This window comes from Acromyrmex echinatior, chromosome 3 (genome assembly GCF_024713525.1).
Source record: "Acromyrmex echinatior isolate Ae372 chromosome 3, ASM2471352v2, whole genome shotgun sequence".
NCBI lineage: Eukaryota > Metazoa > Arthropoda > Insecta > Hymenoptera > Formicidae > Acromyrmex > Acromyrmex echinatior.
The window spans coordinates 23,342,291-23,360,755 of record NC_141854.1 but is presented as its reverse complement, the minus strand read 5'-3'; the positions used below and the strand labels follow the sequence as shown (position 1 = coordinate 23,360,755).

The 18,465-nt window shown below is 28.7% G+C and overlaps 3 protein-coding genes and 1 long non-coding RNA gene across 7 annotated transcripts; 2 read left to right on the top strand and 2 right to left on the bottom strand.

Moving 5' to 3' along the window:
• Nucleotides 1-999: 999 nt before the first annotated feature.
• On the bottom strand, nt 1,000-1,841 carry LOC147910367 (uncharacterized). The gene is made up of 2 exons (XR_015544609.1): nt 1,724-1,841; nt 1,000-1,580 (listed from the first exon to the last, which is right to left on the bottom strand). It is a non-coding gene; the product is annotated as an uncharacterized LOC147910367 (long non-coding RNA).
• Nucleotides 1,146-5,997, top strand: Shc (SHC-adaptor protein). The gene is made up of 11 exons (XM_011051605.2): nt 1,146-1,369; nt 1,848-1,948; nt 3,265-3,335; nt 3,417-3,477; nt 3,561-3,734; nt 3,906-4,069; nt 4,152-4,375; nt 4,475-4,633; nt 4,904-5,031; nt 5,108-5,218; nt 5,392-5,997. Exons 2-11 carry the CDS (start codon nt 1,850-1,852, stop codon nt 5,524-5,526), a joined length of 1,326 nt encoding a protein of 441 aa, XP_011049907.1. The 5' UTR covers nt 1,146-1,369; nt 1,848-1,849; the 3' UTR covers nt 5,527-5,997.
• A 473-nt stretch (nt 5,998-6,470) lies between these two features.
• Nucleotides 6,471-9,745, bottom strand: FRG1 (FSHD region gene 1). Its single transcript, XM_011051604.2, has 5 exons — nt 9,496-9,745; nt 9,330-9,406; nt 8,077-8,369; nt 7,546-7,745; nt 6,471-6,688 (listed from the first exon to the last, which is right to left on the bottom strand). The coding sequence occupies exons 1-5, from the start codon at nt 9,552-9,554 to the stop codon at nt 6,541-6,543; spliced, it is 777 nt and encodes a 258-aa protein (XP_011049906.1). The 5' UTR covers nt 9,555-9,745; the 3' UTR covers nt 6,471-6,540.
• A 154-nt stretch (nt 9,746-9,899) lies between these two features.
• On the top strand, nt 9,900-18,347 carry LOC105143329 (exportin-4). Of its 4 annotated transcripts, none has more exons than XM_011051583.2 (13): nt 9,900-10,034; nt 10,100-10,166; nt 11,978-12,367; nt 12,460-12,730; nt 13,006-13,457; nt 13,877-14,132; nt 14,325-14,587; nt 14,664-15,103; nt 16,433-16,710; nt 16,832-17,001; nt 17,110-17,429; nt 17,669-17,897; nt 17,998-18,347. In XM_011051583.2, exons 2-13 carry the CDS (start codon nt 10,116-10,118, stop codon nt 18,292-18,294), a joined length of 3,417 nt encoding a protein of 1,138 aa, XP_011049885.1. In that variant the 5' UTR covers nt 9,900-10,034; nt 10,100-10,115; the 3' UTR covers nt 18,295-18,347. The 4 variants fall into 4 exon arrangements, with proteins under 4 accessions (XP_011049885.1, XP_011049886.1, XP_087260754.1 ...); XM_011051584.2 differs by having other exon boundaries at nt 9,917-10,034; nt 10,104-10,166; XM_087404628.1 differs by having other exon boundaries at nt 9,921-10,034; nt 10,116-10,166.
• The last annotated feature ends 118 nt before the right edge of the window (nt 18,348-18,465 follow it).

Sequence of the window (18,465 nt, the reverse complement as noted above, 5' to 3'; positions counted from 1 at the left end):
TCAGACATTGATGTTTAAGCCTACTACACACTAGACGCAATGAGCGATATCCAATTAAAACTCTGCTTTTTCTCACGTGATAATGTAAAGCGACATAATAAGGGACTCCGCACAATAAAAGGAACAGAGAACAGAGAATAAGAATTGTAATCTATCAGAAATTGTGTATTCCACAATACGCGAATTCTGATTGAAATTCTCTGTTCTCTGTTCCCTGTTTCTTTTATTATGCGGAGCCCCTCAGTTTATTGTTGTTGTCTATAAGCACAAATGCATCCATTGATCGCGTTCAGCAGACTTAACAATGCAGAGTGGATCTATAAAGCCAGTTCTACATTGCAAGCTGATTGCAAGTTGATTTCAAAATGCAAGCTTCAGATTAGCTGTTGCAATTAGGAGTCGATTCTGTATCTTCAAACAAGGTGAAAATTACAAAAGCGATCAAATTTACTAGGTGTTGACAATGAAATAATCAGTATTCTAATAAATTCATTCACTTTTTATAATTTTCACTTCATTTCAATATACAGAATCGATCCCCTAATGTAGAACCGGTTTAAGAGCTCGATGCTATTGGTGTATTCTTTTAGATCATCCAATATCCAGACAAATGGATGAACGTTCTTTCTCTGTTTACTAAAGCCTGATTGGTTGTTGTTGATCCAGCAGTATCTACCAATCAATTAGTCTTTATAAACTGTAGTAAATAGAGAAAAAAGTTATCCATTCAGAGAGAATCAAGGGAAAATAGAGCGGTAGCGTTTCTCTTTTCTGATTGGTTCCGTCATTTATAGCTCAATTTCTGCAAATGTGCATGATGTATTATATTGCACAATATAATACATATATATATATATATATATATATATATATATATGCATACACAATATTAGTGCGGTACTAATACGATATTAATGTATAATCATTTCAAGACACACACTTGACCTCCTGATTCCTAATGCGAGAAGAGATAAGAGGCAAAGAAAAAGAACGGTGATTGGTGCAAGAAGTTTAGACGAAAAGAACAGACTTGATATTTCATTGATGGTTACAACTGATTGGCTGTACTGTTGGATCCAGCCAATTAAACCGTGGTATTACGAGACGAAATTTAAATCGCTGCATACGTGCGCTTATCGTGTAATAGTAGTAGTAGTTCACGCCTATGCTTATGCTGGTATAAGTTAATCATCCATTCTTTTATGTACTCGATAGACGTCAGAATCATCCGTAGAATCATCGGTAACAAGTCGGAGCCGAGCGACGGACCCGACACTCCTCGTGCAATGATCGACGTGTCGTGTTGATCAATTAATAAATAGTCGAATCTGTAGTGGATTAATTCGGTAGCGGATAGATCATTTATCAAGTACGTGATTTTCATGTAGTCCAAGTTTTCGGTATATAGACTGATCTGGCGTTGATAGTTTTTAAAGTTACTGGCACAGGGTGTGATTTATATGGAAAATTTCAAGCGTGTCACCTTGTGTTTTTAATTCCTTGTCTTGATTTTGGGGTTGATGAAGTGTTCCATATCTCTCCTTCCAATATTCCTCCTGATTTCTTCGAAAAATGTGGAGCTATTATTAAATTATCTATTGTAATACGTTACTATGAAAGTTAATGTTAAGCTTTGACAAGACTAATTATTGTCTTGCATATTGTTAATCCATTTGTATAATCTTGACCTTTAAATTCCTACAATTGTTGGATATATACTTACTTCTTAACGTTGATAAATGTTTGGGAATGATAATTTTAAGAAAATAGATGTCTAGTTCAATGTTACATCGCTACATGTTTGCTTTAAAGCAATGAAGCAATGACATTTATATTTGTTACTCTAGCAATGGCTGCAGGTGGTAGTAGCTTTATCAGTAAACCAGCTAGAGGATGGTTGCATCCAGATCATTTAGTAAGTAAGGAAGGAATTAGTTACACAGTGAAGGTATGTTATCTACTATTTTGTTCAAGATATGTAAATAGATTTAAAGTCTCATGAAAAATTCAATATGTATTACAATATGTATTGCACAGGGTATCTTAAGAATAAAATTTTGCCATGTTCTTTATGCATGTTCTTTACGTAAATGATTCTAAAATATTATGTTATATTAGAAAGAAAAAAATAGGTTGCATTTTAAATGTTCCTAATACAAGCTTAATATTATTCAGAAATCGAATTTTGTATTCGTATATTATTTTATATTTATATATATATGTATTGAATTTTAATTGAGATATATATATATATATATATATATATTTATATATAAATTATATATTTTATTATTTGTGTACATATAAATTTTTTATTAAATCTTGAATATATAAATTGATATACATATAATATATATAAATGGGTTTAGATTTTAAGAAGAATTTTTCTATCTATTTTGTATGATGATTTTTATTACAGACCTATCTCATGCCCATTGATATACTTATTTATATATTTATGTATTTATAAAAAAAGAAAAATAATATGTTTAATTTTTCTTAAAGAATATATAAAAAATGGAGCAGTATTCAAATCATTTGATTATTAAAGAAATTTTTATTATTATTTCTCTTTGCTTGTTTCTAATAACAAAATTGATAAAAGAATCTCTCAGAATGGAGCTTGAAGCTTTTAAGGCTTCTTGTTTTATAGAAATCAGAAATATTCGTACTTTAGTGATTTCTCATTGTTCTGAATATTAAAATTATCGTTCGTTCTATCTCTTATTTTGCTATTTTATTATCATTAGATAATAAAACTAAATATTTTTCTTGTTATTCATTATTTTCTATATCTTATTATGTTTTATTCAAAATGTAATTTTTTTAAATATTTAATTTTTAATACTTGTGTAAATTTCTGCCTAAACACATACATATATATATGTGTGTGTGTGTGTGTGTGTGTGTGTGTGTGTGTGTGTGTGTGTGTGTGTGTGTGTGTGTGTGTGTGTGTGTGTGCGTGCGTATCATATAATAATATATAATTATGTAATAATGGATTCAGATATTATCAATGAAATAATATTTGTTAACACACTTTATTTAGTACTGTGTAGTACGATGAGCTCTTAAATTTATTTCATGAAATTCCCTGAGGTAAAGCGTCACACCTTAACTATTAGAAATGAAAGCAGCAAGGGAAGGGCAGCATATAAACGCATAAGAAAATTAATTAGAAAATATCACTAATTCCACTGAAAAAGATAATCTATTAATTCCATTTATTTACTTTCTTTTATCTAATCTTTGTTTACATTACAGTATATTGGATGTCTTGAAGTAAAAACGTCTATGAAAAGTTTAGATTTTGAAACACGTTCGTGCGTAGCTAAGTAAGTTATCATAAAGTTATAACTTGTTGCGAGTGGATTCTTTCAAGTACATGATGAACACAACCTTTTATTTTCTTTTAGAGAATGCATAAACAGAGTTTGCGAAGCTGCCGGATTAAAGTCTGCTGACAAAAAGAGAAGGGTAGATTTCATAAAAAATTATTTTTTATTTATAGATATAATTATATTTATGCCTGTAATTTTTATTAAATTTTTCTGTATTAGGTTGATGAAAAAGTATTAAGAGCCATAGCAAATAAACCTTGTATGGATTATAGCGCTGCTAATGTTACTTTAACCATTAGCAGTTGCAGTTTATCCTTGACTAATATTGATACTGGACACATTATTGCGAAACATGATATGCCACGTATATCTTTTGCTTCAGGCGGTGATACGGTAAAGAGCATACACATTGACATATATTGCATTTCATTTTTTGTACATTTTATTTCACTATTTTTGTACATGTATGAAAAAAAGCTGTATATAATTTACAGTAAAAATTCACAATATATATTAGTTGTAATTTTTACTTTGGAATTAAAGCTATGTTTTATTATGTAATAGGAAATACTAGATTTTGTTGCATATGTTGCTAAAAATATGCAAGAATGGCGTGCTTGTTACGTGCTTGAATGTACAGGTGGTTTAGCACAGGATGTTATATCCACTATTGGACAAGCATTTGAACTCAGGTTTAAAGAATTTCTTACAAAACCAAGTTCCCTGCAGTAAGTTGTAAAAATAAATGCGTTTATAGATCTAAAGTTATATAACATTCTTTGTTTATAATTTTGTGTATTTATTTGTTAGCCCTGTACTAAACGGTGTCAGGGAAGTAGACAGGGATTATTACAATGATCTACCAGGGAAAGTACCTCCTGATATTGGCCCACCGCCAGTACCTCCCTTGCCTAATACAGCATCTACACTGCCTAATCTAAAGCATCATCAAAATAATGCATCACGTACTCACGTACAAAATATTGCAGTTGATTCATTCCCATCTGCTGCAGACAGACATCAGCAGTTGGCAGGTAATATCTTTTAAAATGTTGTTACACATAAATTGAACTCTAATTTTTATATATAAATTTGTTTTTATACTTATTCCTCCGTTTCATCTTTCTCGACAGAAACTGGGAACCTAATTGATTTAAATTCAGATAGCACTATATCCCCATCAACGAATTTAAATATAATGTCTGAGCATAATTATGTGAATGACAGTGTCATAGCTGCAAACAGAGACAATCATCGTGATCCGACATCACTTTTTGATGTTTTTGATATGCGTAAGAGAATTATTGTTTTATCGCAAATCTCTTAATAAAGATTCAAAATTTATAATTGTTTTAAAATAATGATCTTTGATTGTTGTAATCTTCATATTTATTTATGTCGTATGATTACATTGCAATCTCAAGTATATTTTCATATGCAGATATGATGTAATATCAAAATTTTTCATAATTTTTACTTATTTATAATTATTTATAATTTATTGTATTTATAATTATTTATAATGTATTGTATCATATTGAGTTTTTTATTTATAATCACAGAGCCGTTCAGTTCTGCAATATCGGATATGAATAGACTAAGTCCTCGATCACAGAAACAGCAATTAAAACAAGAAATTTGGTTTCACGGATGTGTTAGCCGATCTGAAGCAGAATCTATGCTTACTAGAGTAAATATATGTCTATAAAAAAAAATATAAAGATCTCTTATCATCTAATATTTATTTTTGCTATTTTATTTTTAAGGATGGCGACTTTTTAGTTCGAGAGTCACAAGGTTCTCCTGGCCAGTATGTTCTGACTGGAATGAATAATAATATCCCAAAACATTTGTTACTAATTGATCCTGAAGGCGTCGTAAGTATGAAACGAAATTCATGTAACAATATTATTAATGCAAAAATTAAAGCGTACATGTGTGATCGGAAATTTCTAAAATTTATCAATTATAAATCTACATGTCTAAATATTTTTCTGCATTTGAATTTTAATAAATAATGATCATAAAGTATCACAATTTTAATTTACAGGTTCGCACAAAAGATCGCGTATTTGATAGCGTAAGTCATTTAGTGAATCATCATTGTGACAACATATTGCCTATCATATCGGCTGATAGTGTTTTAGTACTGCGTTACCCCATCCCTAGGCATACAAATTATTGATTTTAAATGTAGAACAATGACTAAGGGCGTAGACTTGGACAAAGATTTTCTGAATAGTTATTTTGCATATCTTTGCATGTGAAAATCTTTGACAAGTCTTGGCTTTTTGTGATATTTTTAAAATCAGTTATACATACTTCAAAAGATATGGTTTGTAGTATCTTTTTATTGTATATGAATAGATGATTTATGAATATCTCTCTGTGAATCTCCTTATGAAATGTGCCAACCTATATATACCTATAACCAAAGTAATATAATTTTTATAATTTATCGAAATTAAGCACATTCCGATTTTTTGTATAAAATATTGCAATCTAATTTGATAACTTTGGATTTATGTAAGATTTGTAAGTAGAAAAATTTTATACATAACTATATATTTTAGATATAGAATATGCTTTTTACATCAAATATATTATTGCAACCCCATCTCTCATGCAAAACTATAATAAATATAATTTCATGCAATATATTGTGCCACTATATTATTTTATTTCATTAATTTTTAACATTAAATAATCTATAGGCTAAATTTATTAATTTAGAATTTGAAACTCAATTTTCTTTCTTATAGTTGTGTAATTTCTTTTTTGTTCAATATATTTAACATTAATTTATAATTTATTGGTGTAGATAATTGTTTATATTATAATATTAATAATCTTATAAAATTAATAACTTTTAGATATTAAACATTTACATTAATTTATATTAATAGTATCTATTAGACATTATTTAGTAAACTTATTGAATATTTTTTTGTTCATTTACATATACGCCTCACACACGCGCGCGCGTATACATAATTAATATTTTAAAAAATACGTATAATAAAATTAATATTTATTTTAAATATATTTTTTTTAATATTTAAATATTTAACAAAATTCTTTTATCCTGAAATTGTTTTTTATGATAATAAATAATTAGGTATTTCACAATGTATTTCACAAAATGTATTTCATAATTTATTTACAATACATATTTTATAATAAATATACAATATTTAATTTATTTACAATAACGATCAGCTTTCATTTTACTTCTTCTATCTAATAGAATTTCATGTAAATTTCCTTCCACTTTTGCTTTTTCCAACTCGGAGCGATCAGATTTGTTTATTTTTAACTTTTTATCTTGAAACTTTTGAAATTTCCGACTGTGAAATTAAATATTGTTATTATTAGAAGTTTTAAATATCTGATTTAAGATAGAACAAAAGAAATAGCAGTTAAGGGAGGATCCTGATGTGACACTGAAAATAACGCGATTTTTGGGAATTTTTTTTATATAGATGATTCAATGAAACTTTTTAAAGGCCACAGTATGTTTTTCAGCAAGACGGTGCATCGGTTCATACGAGTCATTTGATTCAAAATTGGCTCTCAGACAAGGGTCAATGTTTTGATCCAAGGAATTCTGGCCTCCTAACAGCCCAAATTTAAATTCCTTGGACTATACTACGTATGGAGCGTAGTTGAAAGGGTCATAAACAAAGTCTCGGCATTCCAATGACATTAAGGACCGCTATTGAGGCAGCATTCGTCGGTATGGACAGCGCTACATTACAACGTGCGTGCGAACGCTTCAGACTGAGGCCGTCATTCAAGCTAATGGGGGATATATCAAATAATTATGCTCTACAGAGATCCCCTAAGTGCCATGTAAAAGGATTTTTTGTAATATTTAATTTTTCATTAAAAACATTTTGTTTAAAGAAATTGTTCGATTTGTTCGGATTTTGATCGCACCCTGTATACCTGCGTGACGCGCAGATATAAAATTGCTTGTAGAATCGTTCCAATTTCGAATTTCGATCTAGAACTTTGAAACATATTTTTCGGATATGTTTCTAACAATTTATGCAAAAAAAAAATCGATTTTTTAACCCGTTACATCAGAATCCTCTTAACACAGTAAAATAATTGTCGCAAAAGTAAAAGTTCTATAATTTTAAACTTGAATAATTTCTTATTCAATAATTATACGATTGATAAGATTTCACGTAATACTCACACATAATTTACTTCGACCTCTGTGAGTGAACCTTGTTCTTCTTTCGGAATATCTTTATTAGGACTTTGAGAACGTTGTATTATACTTCTTACAACAACAAATTCTGATGTACCAGCTGTCCTATTTTGACAAACTATATCATCGTCATTTGTAACTGACATGAAACATCCAGTATTATTTAGTATTGCAAGCTTGCCATCCTGAAAGAAGGCATGAATTAATATATTTAAAAAGCGGTGCAAAAATATTCCTACATTCAGTAATAAAAATTTAATTTACGGAATTGAAACTATATTTATATTTTATTTTTTATTTTGGTTTATATATTATTTAATAAAATCATTTTATTTAATAATTAATTTCTTTGATAAGAAACAACATAGAAGCAAACATAAAAGTTAAATGTAAATACAAATACTAGATATTTTTGAAAAGAATCAATAAAATATAAATATATATTAACACAAAGTGTATATAACATAATTTCCAATTAAATTAATATCTATTTTTATTTCTATATATAGGAATTACTTGAAAAATTGGCTCCCATTGTTCAATAGATCCAACTGCATCACTTCGACCGATAACGATGCCGTTTTTATCAACTCCAAGATATTTACCATATCCTGATTTCAAAGCAATCTTAGTTTCACTTATAGGAAATGCCGTTAATATTTCTTCTGGTAATGGGCCTTCTCCTTCGTCATGTGGTGCTCCAAGAGTAAACAATCCATTATCGAGTGCTTTCACGTAAGCTTGGTTTCCAAATTCAATAGCCACTGTTCCGGTAATTTCAGTAACATTCTTAACCTTCCACCATCCTCCTATTAAACAAAATATGCATCTATGTTGCAAATGTTTTATACAAAATAAAAAAATTCATAAATAAAAAATTTACATGCCTCATTAAATTTTGATAAAAATATACTCATTTAATATATCTTTATATAAATAAAGGTTTGAGAAAGAAAAATCACTGCTGTAAGATTAATATAATTCAAAGTTAAAGGTAATATTTAAGGAGTAACGCCTTCAGGCCCTAAAATGATACCTAAATTTGAGAATTTATTATGGATAAATAAATAACTTTATTTAAAAATAACTTAGAAAACTTTACTGTACATATATTGAAGAGTATAAAAACAATTTTTTTAATGCACAAAATGGGGACATACTGGTCTTCTTACGAAATTGCTTTTTTTTAAAACATGAACTGAGCACATGTTTTCTGTGAGATGGTTTATATTTGCACATATTAATATCTGAGATAATGTGGAAAAAACAGTGAGACAATCAATAAAACGATACTCAAAGGATGTAATTATTTTGCTTAGAAAACATTGGCCATTGTATAATTCCACATGACTTTTGAACTTCCAGCTATAATCATTACAATGTTTGCAGTGTGAAATGAAAGCTATCACAAAGAATTTGATAACTCCACAATTTTTTGTATAAAGCTAAGTCAATTTCAAATTGTTCCTTGTTTTTTTACGCAATCAATTGTATTATAATTATGTATTAAATTTTATATTTCGCATGCTATTTCTATTGTAGTGAGTACATGCTTATAGTTTCATTCCATTGGATAAATTTTCTAACCTTTAAACACATCACTATTAACTGTTTTTTAAATATTAAGCGAGTTTTTTAAATATTAAGGTTTTTTCCAAATTTTCGTTTTTTTTACATAAAATATCATCAAAAGAGCAAATGTACTCTTATCAGAATATAAAGTAAGACATGTAAATTTAATATTTGACAAAAAGTTAATAAACAAATACCATGAGTAAGAGTATCTTTATCCTCCACAGTGACATCCTGTTCTTTTTCTTGTCTCTTAGATTTTCGTTTCTTCGGTCTGGAAAGGAACAATGAATAAAATATCAAATAACGAAATATAAATAAAATATCAAATTTCAAGCAATAATAAGAAAATAAGAATTATACCTTGATTTTTCGCCTTTCAATACTAACTTTCCCGTCCGTACTTTCTCATATTCCGACATTTTTTAATGCTCCTTAAATTTGCTTTAAATTTTAATGTTCTTTAAACGCCGTGATAGTTTAATTACTGAAATATACGTATTATATTTCAATGATTTTAATTGTACAAAGGAAATAATAAATGTACATCAAAGACTGCACAGAAAGGACGCAGAATGGCTGTTTCCATGTATCTCAAGCGGCAAGCGATTGGATGCAATGATGCGAATTCCGGGCCGCTTGCAGTACAGTTACTAGCATGAAGAGGGCATAAAAAGGTACATACTACATGAGTCCATATCCGTGTATATTTGCGCATGCGTGTATGTCCGTCTATGCTCTCTTCATGCTTTTTGGCATCTGCGCAGAACCATTTGAAATTTATCTCAAGAACGACACACCTGGGTTTCTTTCACCATGATGAGACCTACTATCTATAAAGCTATCTAATTTCAGACGGGACGCCGAGTCAACCGTGTGCACTGTGGTCTGTGCAGTTTAAGGTAAAACATTTTTGTAAATATAGTCTATTTATTTGTCTATATAATTAAATTTATAATTAAAATAGACAGGTTTTATTTGAGATGGCGGAGGAAATATTGAGGGAGTTAGAAGCCGCGGCGCAAATCGTTCTGGTGAGTCGTACCGTTGAATTTTCTTTTATCTCTTAAAAGCAAAACTAATGTTTAAACACAAACGGTTAGTGAAATAAAAGATACCACTTACAAATTCTTGTGGGATTTGCTACGTGTTAGCATACGCAGAGCCAAAATTTATAGTAGAATACATTGCTCTTTATTATGCCAGAAAACTTTTGTTTATGTTTTGGTAATTCTATTTTGAGGTTAAGATCTCTGTAATTCACGATCCTTATAAGATATTTCTTAAGATTCAACGAATTCCATGCGTATATCGGCACACACACGCAAGGTGAAAAAAAACGAGATAAAGCATGATCTAAGAAACTTCTTAAAAACAGAACAAATTATTCAAACGAATGTTTTCTTATGAGGTAAAGCAAAACAAAACTATTTCAAGTGTATTGGATTACTCTATGTGTTATGTAATTTCTAATATTTGCTGCTTCAAGCTTGTTTTACAAAAGAAATATTTGGGAGCAATTGAAGCGATGTGTGATTTCAGAGCATCTCGTGGCATCAATGTTTATGTTAACCTATTGACATTCCAAAATAAATAATGAAACATAAGCTTAATGTAAATACAGTTAAAGTAAAAGCAAGTTTGCTTGTAGATGAGTATCGACTGTGTTCATTGATGTTATAATTAGACAAATTTATTTTGATTTGTTAATATATAATTAGTAGTTACAAATTAATGGGATGGTCTCATTAACTCTAATTAGCTTAATTGACCGATTAAATTTTAGAATTATCAACTGCAAAATTGAAAACATTGTAATTTTCTACAAATTCTGATTTATTTATGTAAAATATACTTATAAATCATACTTGAAATTAATAAATTAAATAATATTTTTAATTAAAATAATTTTACGTAATTTGGTATTATATGTAGCAATAACAATATATATTACATCACTGTGAGATCCAATTTTATAATTGGCAATTATGAAATTTAATTATATATAAGTGTATACTAGTGCAGCCATAAAAAGACCCTTGTAATATAAATAATTATATTTGATAGCAATTTTTAACACTGGTTTTGAAAATTGATTTTGTTCTCTATTAATTATCTTCAGTTATTGACTACAAGCCTGTTTTTTTTTGCTGAATTTTTTGTGCCATTTATTTTTTCTCTTTTTTTCTCCAGTGTAGAGAAAAAGGAAAAAAAACTCTGCAAAAAGTTTAGCTAAAAAGGATAAATTTTATAGTTGATGTCAATCTATCACAAAATCTATTTGAACCCTGCTGGCAAATTGCTAGCACATTGCTGACATTTTGCTTACTAGGAGCAGATTTTGCAAAATATCTGTTACAAGTCGGCTGAATATCAATATAATAAAATAGAATGTTCTTTTTTGTTGAATTGCTATTAACAATTGGTTTGATTAATATTCTTGAGACTTCCATGGGTGTTTTCTATATAACTGTTGTGTGTTTTGCGGGTTTTCTCCGTGTCTAGATCCATTCTTGGAATGGCAACGTTTCGTGAGCCTTGCAGTCCACTTCATCAGGGCGAGGAGCAACCTAATACTCAGTATTCCAATTCTAGACACGGAGAAAACCCGCGAAACACACAACAGTTATAATTGGTTTGATTATTACAATTAAGTATTTTAATTGTAATAATCTCTTTTTGATTGACGAGTATATCATTGATACCTACATTTAGAATGCATATTAATATTAAGATTTACTAAATAATACAAAAGAAATATCTTATTTATGTATTCTACAAGTATGTTGTTTCTATGTTTTTGCAACTATGAAAGATTGAAATGATTTTGTATTTACATTTTCAGGCACCTCCGAATCTAATTTCATCAGATCAACGTCAATCTGCGGAAACAGTATTTTTAAATTTTCGCAAAACAAAGTCACCTTATCAGCTGTGTCAGCAAATTTTAGAATTAAGCACTGTAGATTATATATTATTTGAAACAGCTGGCTTGATAAAAACAGCTCTGATACAAGAGTGGCCCACTCTGTCAGAATCTGACATCTCTTCGTTGAGACAATATCTGTTACACTATGTTATAAGCAAACCTACGTTAGCGCCGTATGTTAGGACAAGAATACTCCAAGTTTTTGCAATAATAGTTAAAAGAGGTAGCGTGGATGACTTTGGACAAGAGAGAAGTCGAATAATAAATGAAATAGAAAATTTGATTAAGAGTGGAAACTTACCAAATGTAAGTATACATTGAAGTAAGTACATTGACAAAATTGACTTTTTATTTTGTAAGGCGAAAAAACAGAAAGAAGATTATTTTTTTGTTTGCAGCAAATTTTAGGATGCAATATTTTAACTGCGATATTGCAAGAGTATGCAACGACTGCTAAATCATCCGACATAGGTCTAACATGGGAAGTTCATCTTAAAGAGAAAAAACAGTTTGAACAAAGTGATATGAAAAAAATTTTCAAGTTTTGTGTCGAAGTATTTAATGAATTAATCAAGAAGGATTTTGATGAATCGACATTACCTCTTGTAAAGTCTTTACTTTCTATCGTGGAAAGTATGCTTGCTTGGGGATTTATTTATAATGCAAATTATATCCTTTTATTATTAATACATTTGAGATCAATCTATATATTGATGTAAAAATATTATATATTAAATAGAAAGAAAAAAAACTAAAAAAGAAAATTGAAAACATTACAACTTTTATTTAATTCAAATTTCATATTTAGTATTTTAATGTGACATAATACTATACAAATTTTAATACTAAATGTGGAAAATGAAAATATATGAATATAAATATAACAGATAGATATTTGTACAGATACATTACAGTTGTTGATGTATACCTTAACTCCAGTGCACTACCTAAAAGATTATTGTACATGTTGGAAATTCATGAATCTGGAAATAATCCACCCTTGAGCATGCATATATCATGGCAAGATGTAATATTAGATCCAGCAATATTAGATTTATTTTTTACACTGTATTGGAAAGTACGCAGCAATCCGCAATTAGCTCACCATGCTATGAATTGTTTGATACAACTGGCGAGTTTACATGGTAGAATCCTAAACGGGGAACAATTAGAAGTGCAGTACCTGACAAATTACATGCAGAGATTTTTGAAGCTTATATTAAGTATTGAAATTAGCGATCAGGAGGCAAACGGAATTACCAACATTATAAAAAAGATTAATCATTTTTTTCCAAGTTCATTAAAAAGTCTTCCAGAAGACTTATACAAGTCATTTATGGAACAAATAACAAGATTAACATGCTTATTTATAGAATGTGCTGCACAAGAAGAATCGGTAATTATTATTGTATTTTATTCCAATTTGCGTCTGAATTTCGACCTAGAATAATTTTTCCGAATTCAATTTTATCTTTTCTAAAATATTCAATAAAAAAATATTTATTATTTGTGAAATTAGAAATTATAGTTATAGATATTGATATAAATAGATATTAGATATATATAGAAAATAACAGAGATTTGTAGATATTATATACATACACACATTCTATTGTATACATATATATATATATATATATATATATATATATATATATATATATATATATATATATACACAGGGTTGGCCATATTCGACGAAAAGATGTTTTTTTTTTTCAATCATGGGAAACGTCGTTACTCAATCTAACATCTCTTTCTATATATAGAACTGTATGAAACAAAAAGATTCAATATTTTATAATATTTTTGCAGATACGTGCTGATGATTGTTTATATATGGAAGCTGTGGAACACATGTTTGAAGTATGGTCGTGCATGTTATGTTCATCATATTTTCCAGCAGATTTTTGTAAACAGAGCTCTATTCAGATATTTAATATATATCTTCGATGTCACTTATCACCTCCAGAGGGTGTTAGAAACATTGGTGGAAAAAATCTTAGCGAGGAAGTAGTAGATGTGGAGGATGTTGACAAAGTTAAATTTAAGGCGCAGTTACAAATAATTGGTAAGTAATAAGTGCATTCCTTTTTGCATATGATATACATGTATTTTATCCTTGTTTAATATTCGATAAATAAGGATAAAATGATATATTACGTGCATGAAACGGTCCAATGTATTATAATTGGTCTATTAAAATACATTTTATTACGCAGACCAATAATGATAATAATAGCAAATGCTTGATAATTTATAGGAGATTTTGGTAGACAAGTACCAGATCATTCTTTACCTTTATTAGCGCAATTACTCGAAGATCGAATACATAAATTGCGCGACAATCTAAATCTATTGGTCGAACAAAATGAATCGTCATCTCGACCTGCCTCTATGGATGAGTTGTACGAAGATTTGCATTGGCTCATTTTAATAACGGGGCACGTTTTTTGTATGGAATGTGAGGGTGAAATCGCATTAACCCTAATACCTTTAGAAATAACGCGATGCAGTATGAAACAGGTTTGCAAATATTCATCGCAATTTTTACTTTACTCTGGAGACGAAAGTATTAAATTTCTTTTTTATATGTTTTCAGTCTCAAGAAGGAAATGTTGATGTAAATCGTACACTGGAGTTTTTAGTGTCCTCGCAAAATGTTCAATCGGATATAAGTAGTCCCTCAGCCTCGATCGATCAAGTTATTCGATTAATCACGGGCATTTTTCGTTTATGCACTATTGAGAAAACTGCCATATCGATACACTTGGAAAATATACTCAGTCCTGAATTGAGCAGCACGATAATATGGTTTTTACATAGATGGTCAGAGATTTATCTTATACCAAATGAGGACCATTACAATGAATTAAGCACCACGCTTTTGCATGCTTTTGGTGATGACAGCCCTGGTGCATTGTGGTCAATGAATTTTCTTCTGGACAAAATAATTTGTAACATCAACGCTTTCAAAAGCGAACCGGCGCTAATAGATGAAACTATAAAATTATTAATATCTCTTGTTAAATCGCGAGCGAGGTAAATATAACACGCAAAATGTGCCTTTGTAATAGTCATATTAATAATTTGTTTAGGGACAACGGTATTTTTCCGTACAAATTAATAATTAATAAATTAAGTTTCGAATAGAACATGACTAGAATGGAAAATCTTCCGGAATTCACGGATTATGGATTTCGCTAAGGTTTTTGCTGGATGATATTTTGTGAAAAAAATATGAGGGATTTATTTTCGGGTAGGTGCTTGTATATATATCCGCTTTTCGGGCAAAAATTGATTATAAATTATTATAATTATTCATAAATTATTATGAAAACAATAAATTTATTAAACTTGAATTTTTTTTATGTACTAATAAAATATGTACTAATGAGAATATATACTGAAGAATAAGATATGTATATGAGATATTTTAGAAGATTTGTATACGTCAAACTCACTTTGACAGTGTATTTTTTTATGCGCAATTCCATTCATAAAATTGGATTGAGATTAATATTTAGCACAACTTTAAACTATTTTATTTAATATTTTGTTGTTTTTTTAATTTTAATATTTTCTTAAGATTTATCTATAATTAACTAAAAATAAAATTTTATCTGCATCGATTCAAAACTTTTAAATAATTAATGTACGATTGCATCTTGGAGTTTAACTTGTGATAATATAAAAGTACATAACAAAATTTTTTTTCTCTAATCAATAATTTCTCTTGAAGGCTAATACAAATCTTTTGAATTTCTTGTATCTCATGTATCACTTAAAAAAATTTTATGTATTATATAAGGATGTACTATAAGGATATATATCTTTTTATATTAATCTGCTTAAACATCAATGATTTTTTAAAACAGATAATTTATTTTGCCTTCCAGCTTTGAAAGGAGTTACCATAATCTACTATTTCGCTCTCCATTTCCACATCTAAAACTTTTTATGATTCTCTAATGATTTTTGTATTTTTATTTTCGAGGTCATTCATTTTGCTTTTAATATATCACTCTATTTTGATTTGATACATGACTTAATTAAGAAAAATTAATATGCGTGCCCTAGACAAATTATCGTGTACTTTAACAAATATATTATGTTTACGATTGCTTTAACAAAGTAAATGTTCTTTACAATTTTATAATTCGTGATTCTTATTCCTTTGTGATTTAATTGTGTTTGCAGAAAGTATCACATTACATGCTATATGCTTACGTAAAATGATATAAAGGCATTTATTGTATACAAATATCAATTTACTGCATATTACACGAGATTATTAACGCGTTAAAGTAATCGTTGTAATAATATTTTCATTGAAATGATTTAAAATCTAAATATATATTAATTTTTCAGAACTTCCTACCTGTCGAAATCTGAGAACTTCAATTATATTATTGAATTGGCTACAAAAGAACAGTACGATTTCCCGCAGATTATCAAAAGAGGATTAATGCGTGTAGTGGTTCATGCTGGTATCACGTTACAAAATAGTGATCAGTACTACTGGTCGCGGATTTTACAAGCCTTGCAGAACAGATTTACACAATTAATTTCTAGTGACAATTTTATGTCGTCTTACCACGAAGAACATATTAAAATTCAAATTATAGATATACTAGAATCTTGTATAGGTATATTTATTTAAATTTGATTTATTTAATATGATATATTTAAATTTTTTATGATCAATGATGCGCATATATTTTGTTTAATTTAAAATAAAATTTCACGTACATAATCTTATTTGAATAGGTGTAGTGCTAGGTGCTGAAAGTTCGAGAGTAGGACCTGTGTATCAATATACTTTTCCCATATTAGCCGAACTTCCAAAAATATTATCCTTGTATCATAATTATCAAGATATAGTACAGCTGATATTAGAGCTTTTTAATGAATATATAAAAATTGTATTCTTATCAGACGTAAGTCATTTTTATTTATATAAGCTATCATAATTAATTCTATTTAAAAATTTTAATAGTAATCGTAATCTTGACGTATTATTTTATTATTTTATTGTATTATTTCAGGCTGATAGTATGCGTGTATATGAAATTTGTATGCAAATGATGCAAACGTATGCTCGCTGTAACAGTCATCGGTTTACTGTAGACTCGACTGCAGAAGAGGATAGTTTTCAGGATATTGTGTTACTTATGCGATTATTAACTAATTTATTAATGAAAGACATGTTTAATTTAAATAACTTCGTAAACCCATCAACTCAACTTGCGTCTGCAGCACCGGCCGTCGAACCCGTACCACCTACTGATGTTTTCTTGTATGGCTTAAATATAATCATGCCTATGATGACAATAAATTTGTTAAAATTTCCGTCATTATGTTTGCAGTAAGTATAATTGTATATAATACAATAATTATAACAAAAAGATAAACATTTAATTTAAATAATATATTAAATTAGATTATATTGAAATTATATTAAAATAAGTTATAATACATATATAATTTGATTTTTTGAATTTTCATTAACAGTTTATAACATAATATTTGAAAAATTTTTTAATTCATATAATATAATATTTCTTATTATGTTTGTATATTAAAATAACTACTTTTTTTCTATAGGTATTTCGAAATGATAAAATTTGTATGTGAGCTATGTCCTGAGAAAGTTTGTAGTCTCTCTGTTAAATTGCTGCAACAACTTTTAGCGTCAGTGGAATTAGGTTTATACTCATTCGGCAATGAAGTAGCTGGTCTTTGCTGTGATACAATCCAAGTCTTAACTAAGCATATTAAGAAAGAAGTTACGCAAGGACAGCCACGCAAAGACATAATGGCACCTTTTTTGAACGTAAGTTCCTACAAATGACTGAGACATGCATGTGCCTTTTTTTTTAAGATATTCTAAAATATTGAATCAGCAAATTCTAAAACATTGAATTTTTTTTCAGTTATTAATAAGTCTTATTCTGTCACATCAAATGGATTCAGATCTGATCACACAAGCCAGTTTACCTCTTTACAATCTCATATGTTGCTATCAAGAACAATATCAGCAACTTATACAAAATATTGTATCTACTCAAACGGATCTACAAGTGGCGCAAAGATTAGCGAATGCTTTCAGTGCATTGACTGCGAATGTGGATGTAAATATAGATTTAAATGACCGTCCTCAAAGACTGAGGTTTAAAGAAAATTTCGAGAAATTTGTCGTGAACGTACAAGGATTCTTAATGGTTAAATAAAATATAAATTAATATGTAAATAAACAAAAAATAAAAGGTTTATTTAAACAATATACGCGTGGACTTAGATCTTGTTGGAAAGATTTAGATAGATTTTTATTATGTTGTATAGTTAGTTTTACGTTTAGATTTTTTTAAAGTAAATGAGATGTATCTGTAAAAGAATTAAAT

Excerpts from the sequence above, each read along its gene's own strand:
- Shc (XM_011051605.2), top strand. The coding sequence starts at position 1,850 with ATGGCTGCAGGTGGTAGTAGCTTTATCAGTAAACCAGCTAGAGGATGG. Across the intron at positions 3,478-3,560 it reads CTGCTGACAAAAAGAGAAGG|GTTGATGAAAAAGTATTAAG; the intron begins GTAGATTTCATA and ends TTTCTGTATTAG. Across the intron at positions 4,634-4,903 it reads TTTTGATGTTTTTGATATGC|AGCCGTTCAGTTCTGCAATA; the intron begins GTAAGAGAATTA and ends TTATAATCACAG.
- FRG1 (XM_011051604.2), bottom strand. The coding sequence starts at position 9,554 with ATGTCGGAATATGAGAAAGTACGGACGGGAAAGTTAGTATTGAAAGGC. Across the intron at positions 8,370-9,329 it reads TAAAGATACTCTTACTCATG|GAGGATGGTGGAAGGTTAAG; the intron begins GTATTTGTTTAT and ends TTTGTTTAATAG. Across the intron at positions 6,689-7,545 it reads GAGGTCGAAGTAAATTATGT|TCGGAAATTTCAAAAGTTTC; the intron begins GTGAGTATTACG and ends TTAATTTCACAG.
- LOC105143329 (XM_011051583.2), top strand. The coding sequence starts at position 10,116 with ATGGCGGAGGAAATATTGAGGGAGTTAGAAGCCGCGGCGCAAATCGTT. Across the intron at positions 12,368-12,459 it reads AGAGTGGAAACTTACCAAAT|CAAATTTTAGGATGCAATAT; the intron begins GTAAGTATACAT and ends TTTTGTTTGCAG. Across the intron at positions 12,731-13,005 it reads ATTTATTTATAATGCAAATT|TACCTAAAAGATTATTGTAC; the intron begins ATATCCTTTTAT and ends ACTCCAGTGCAC.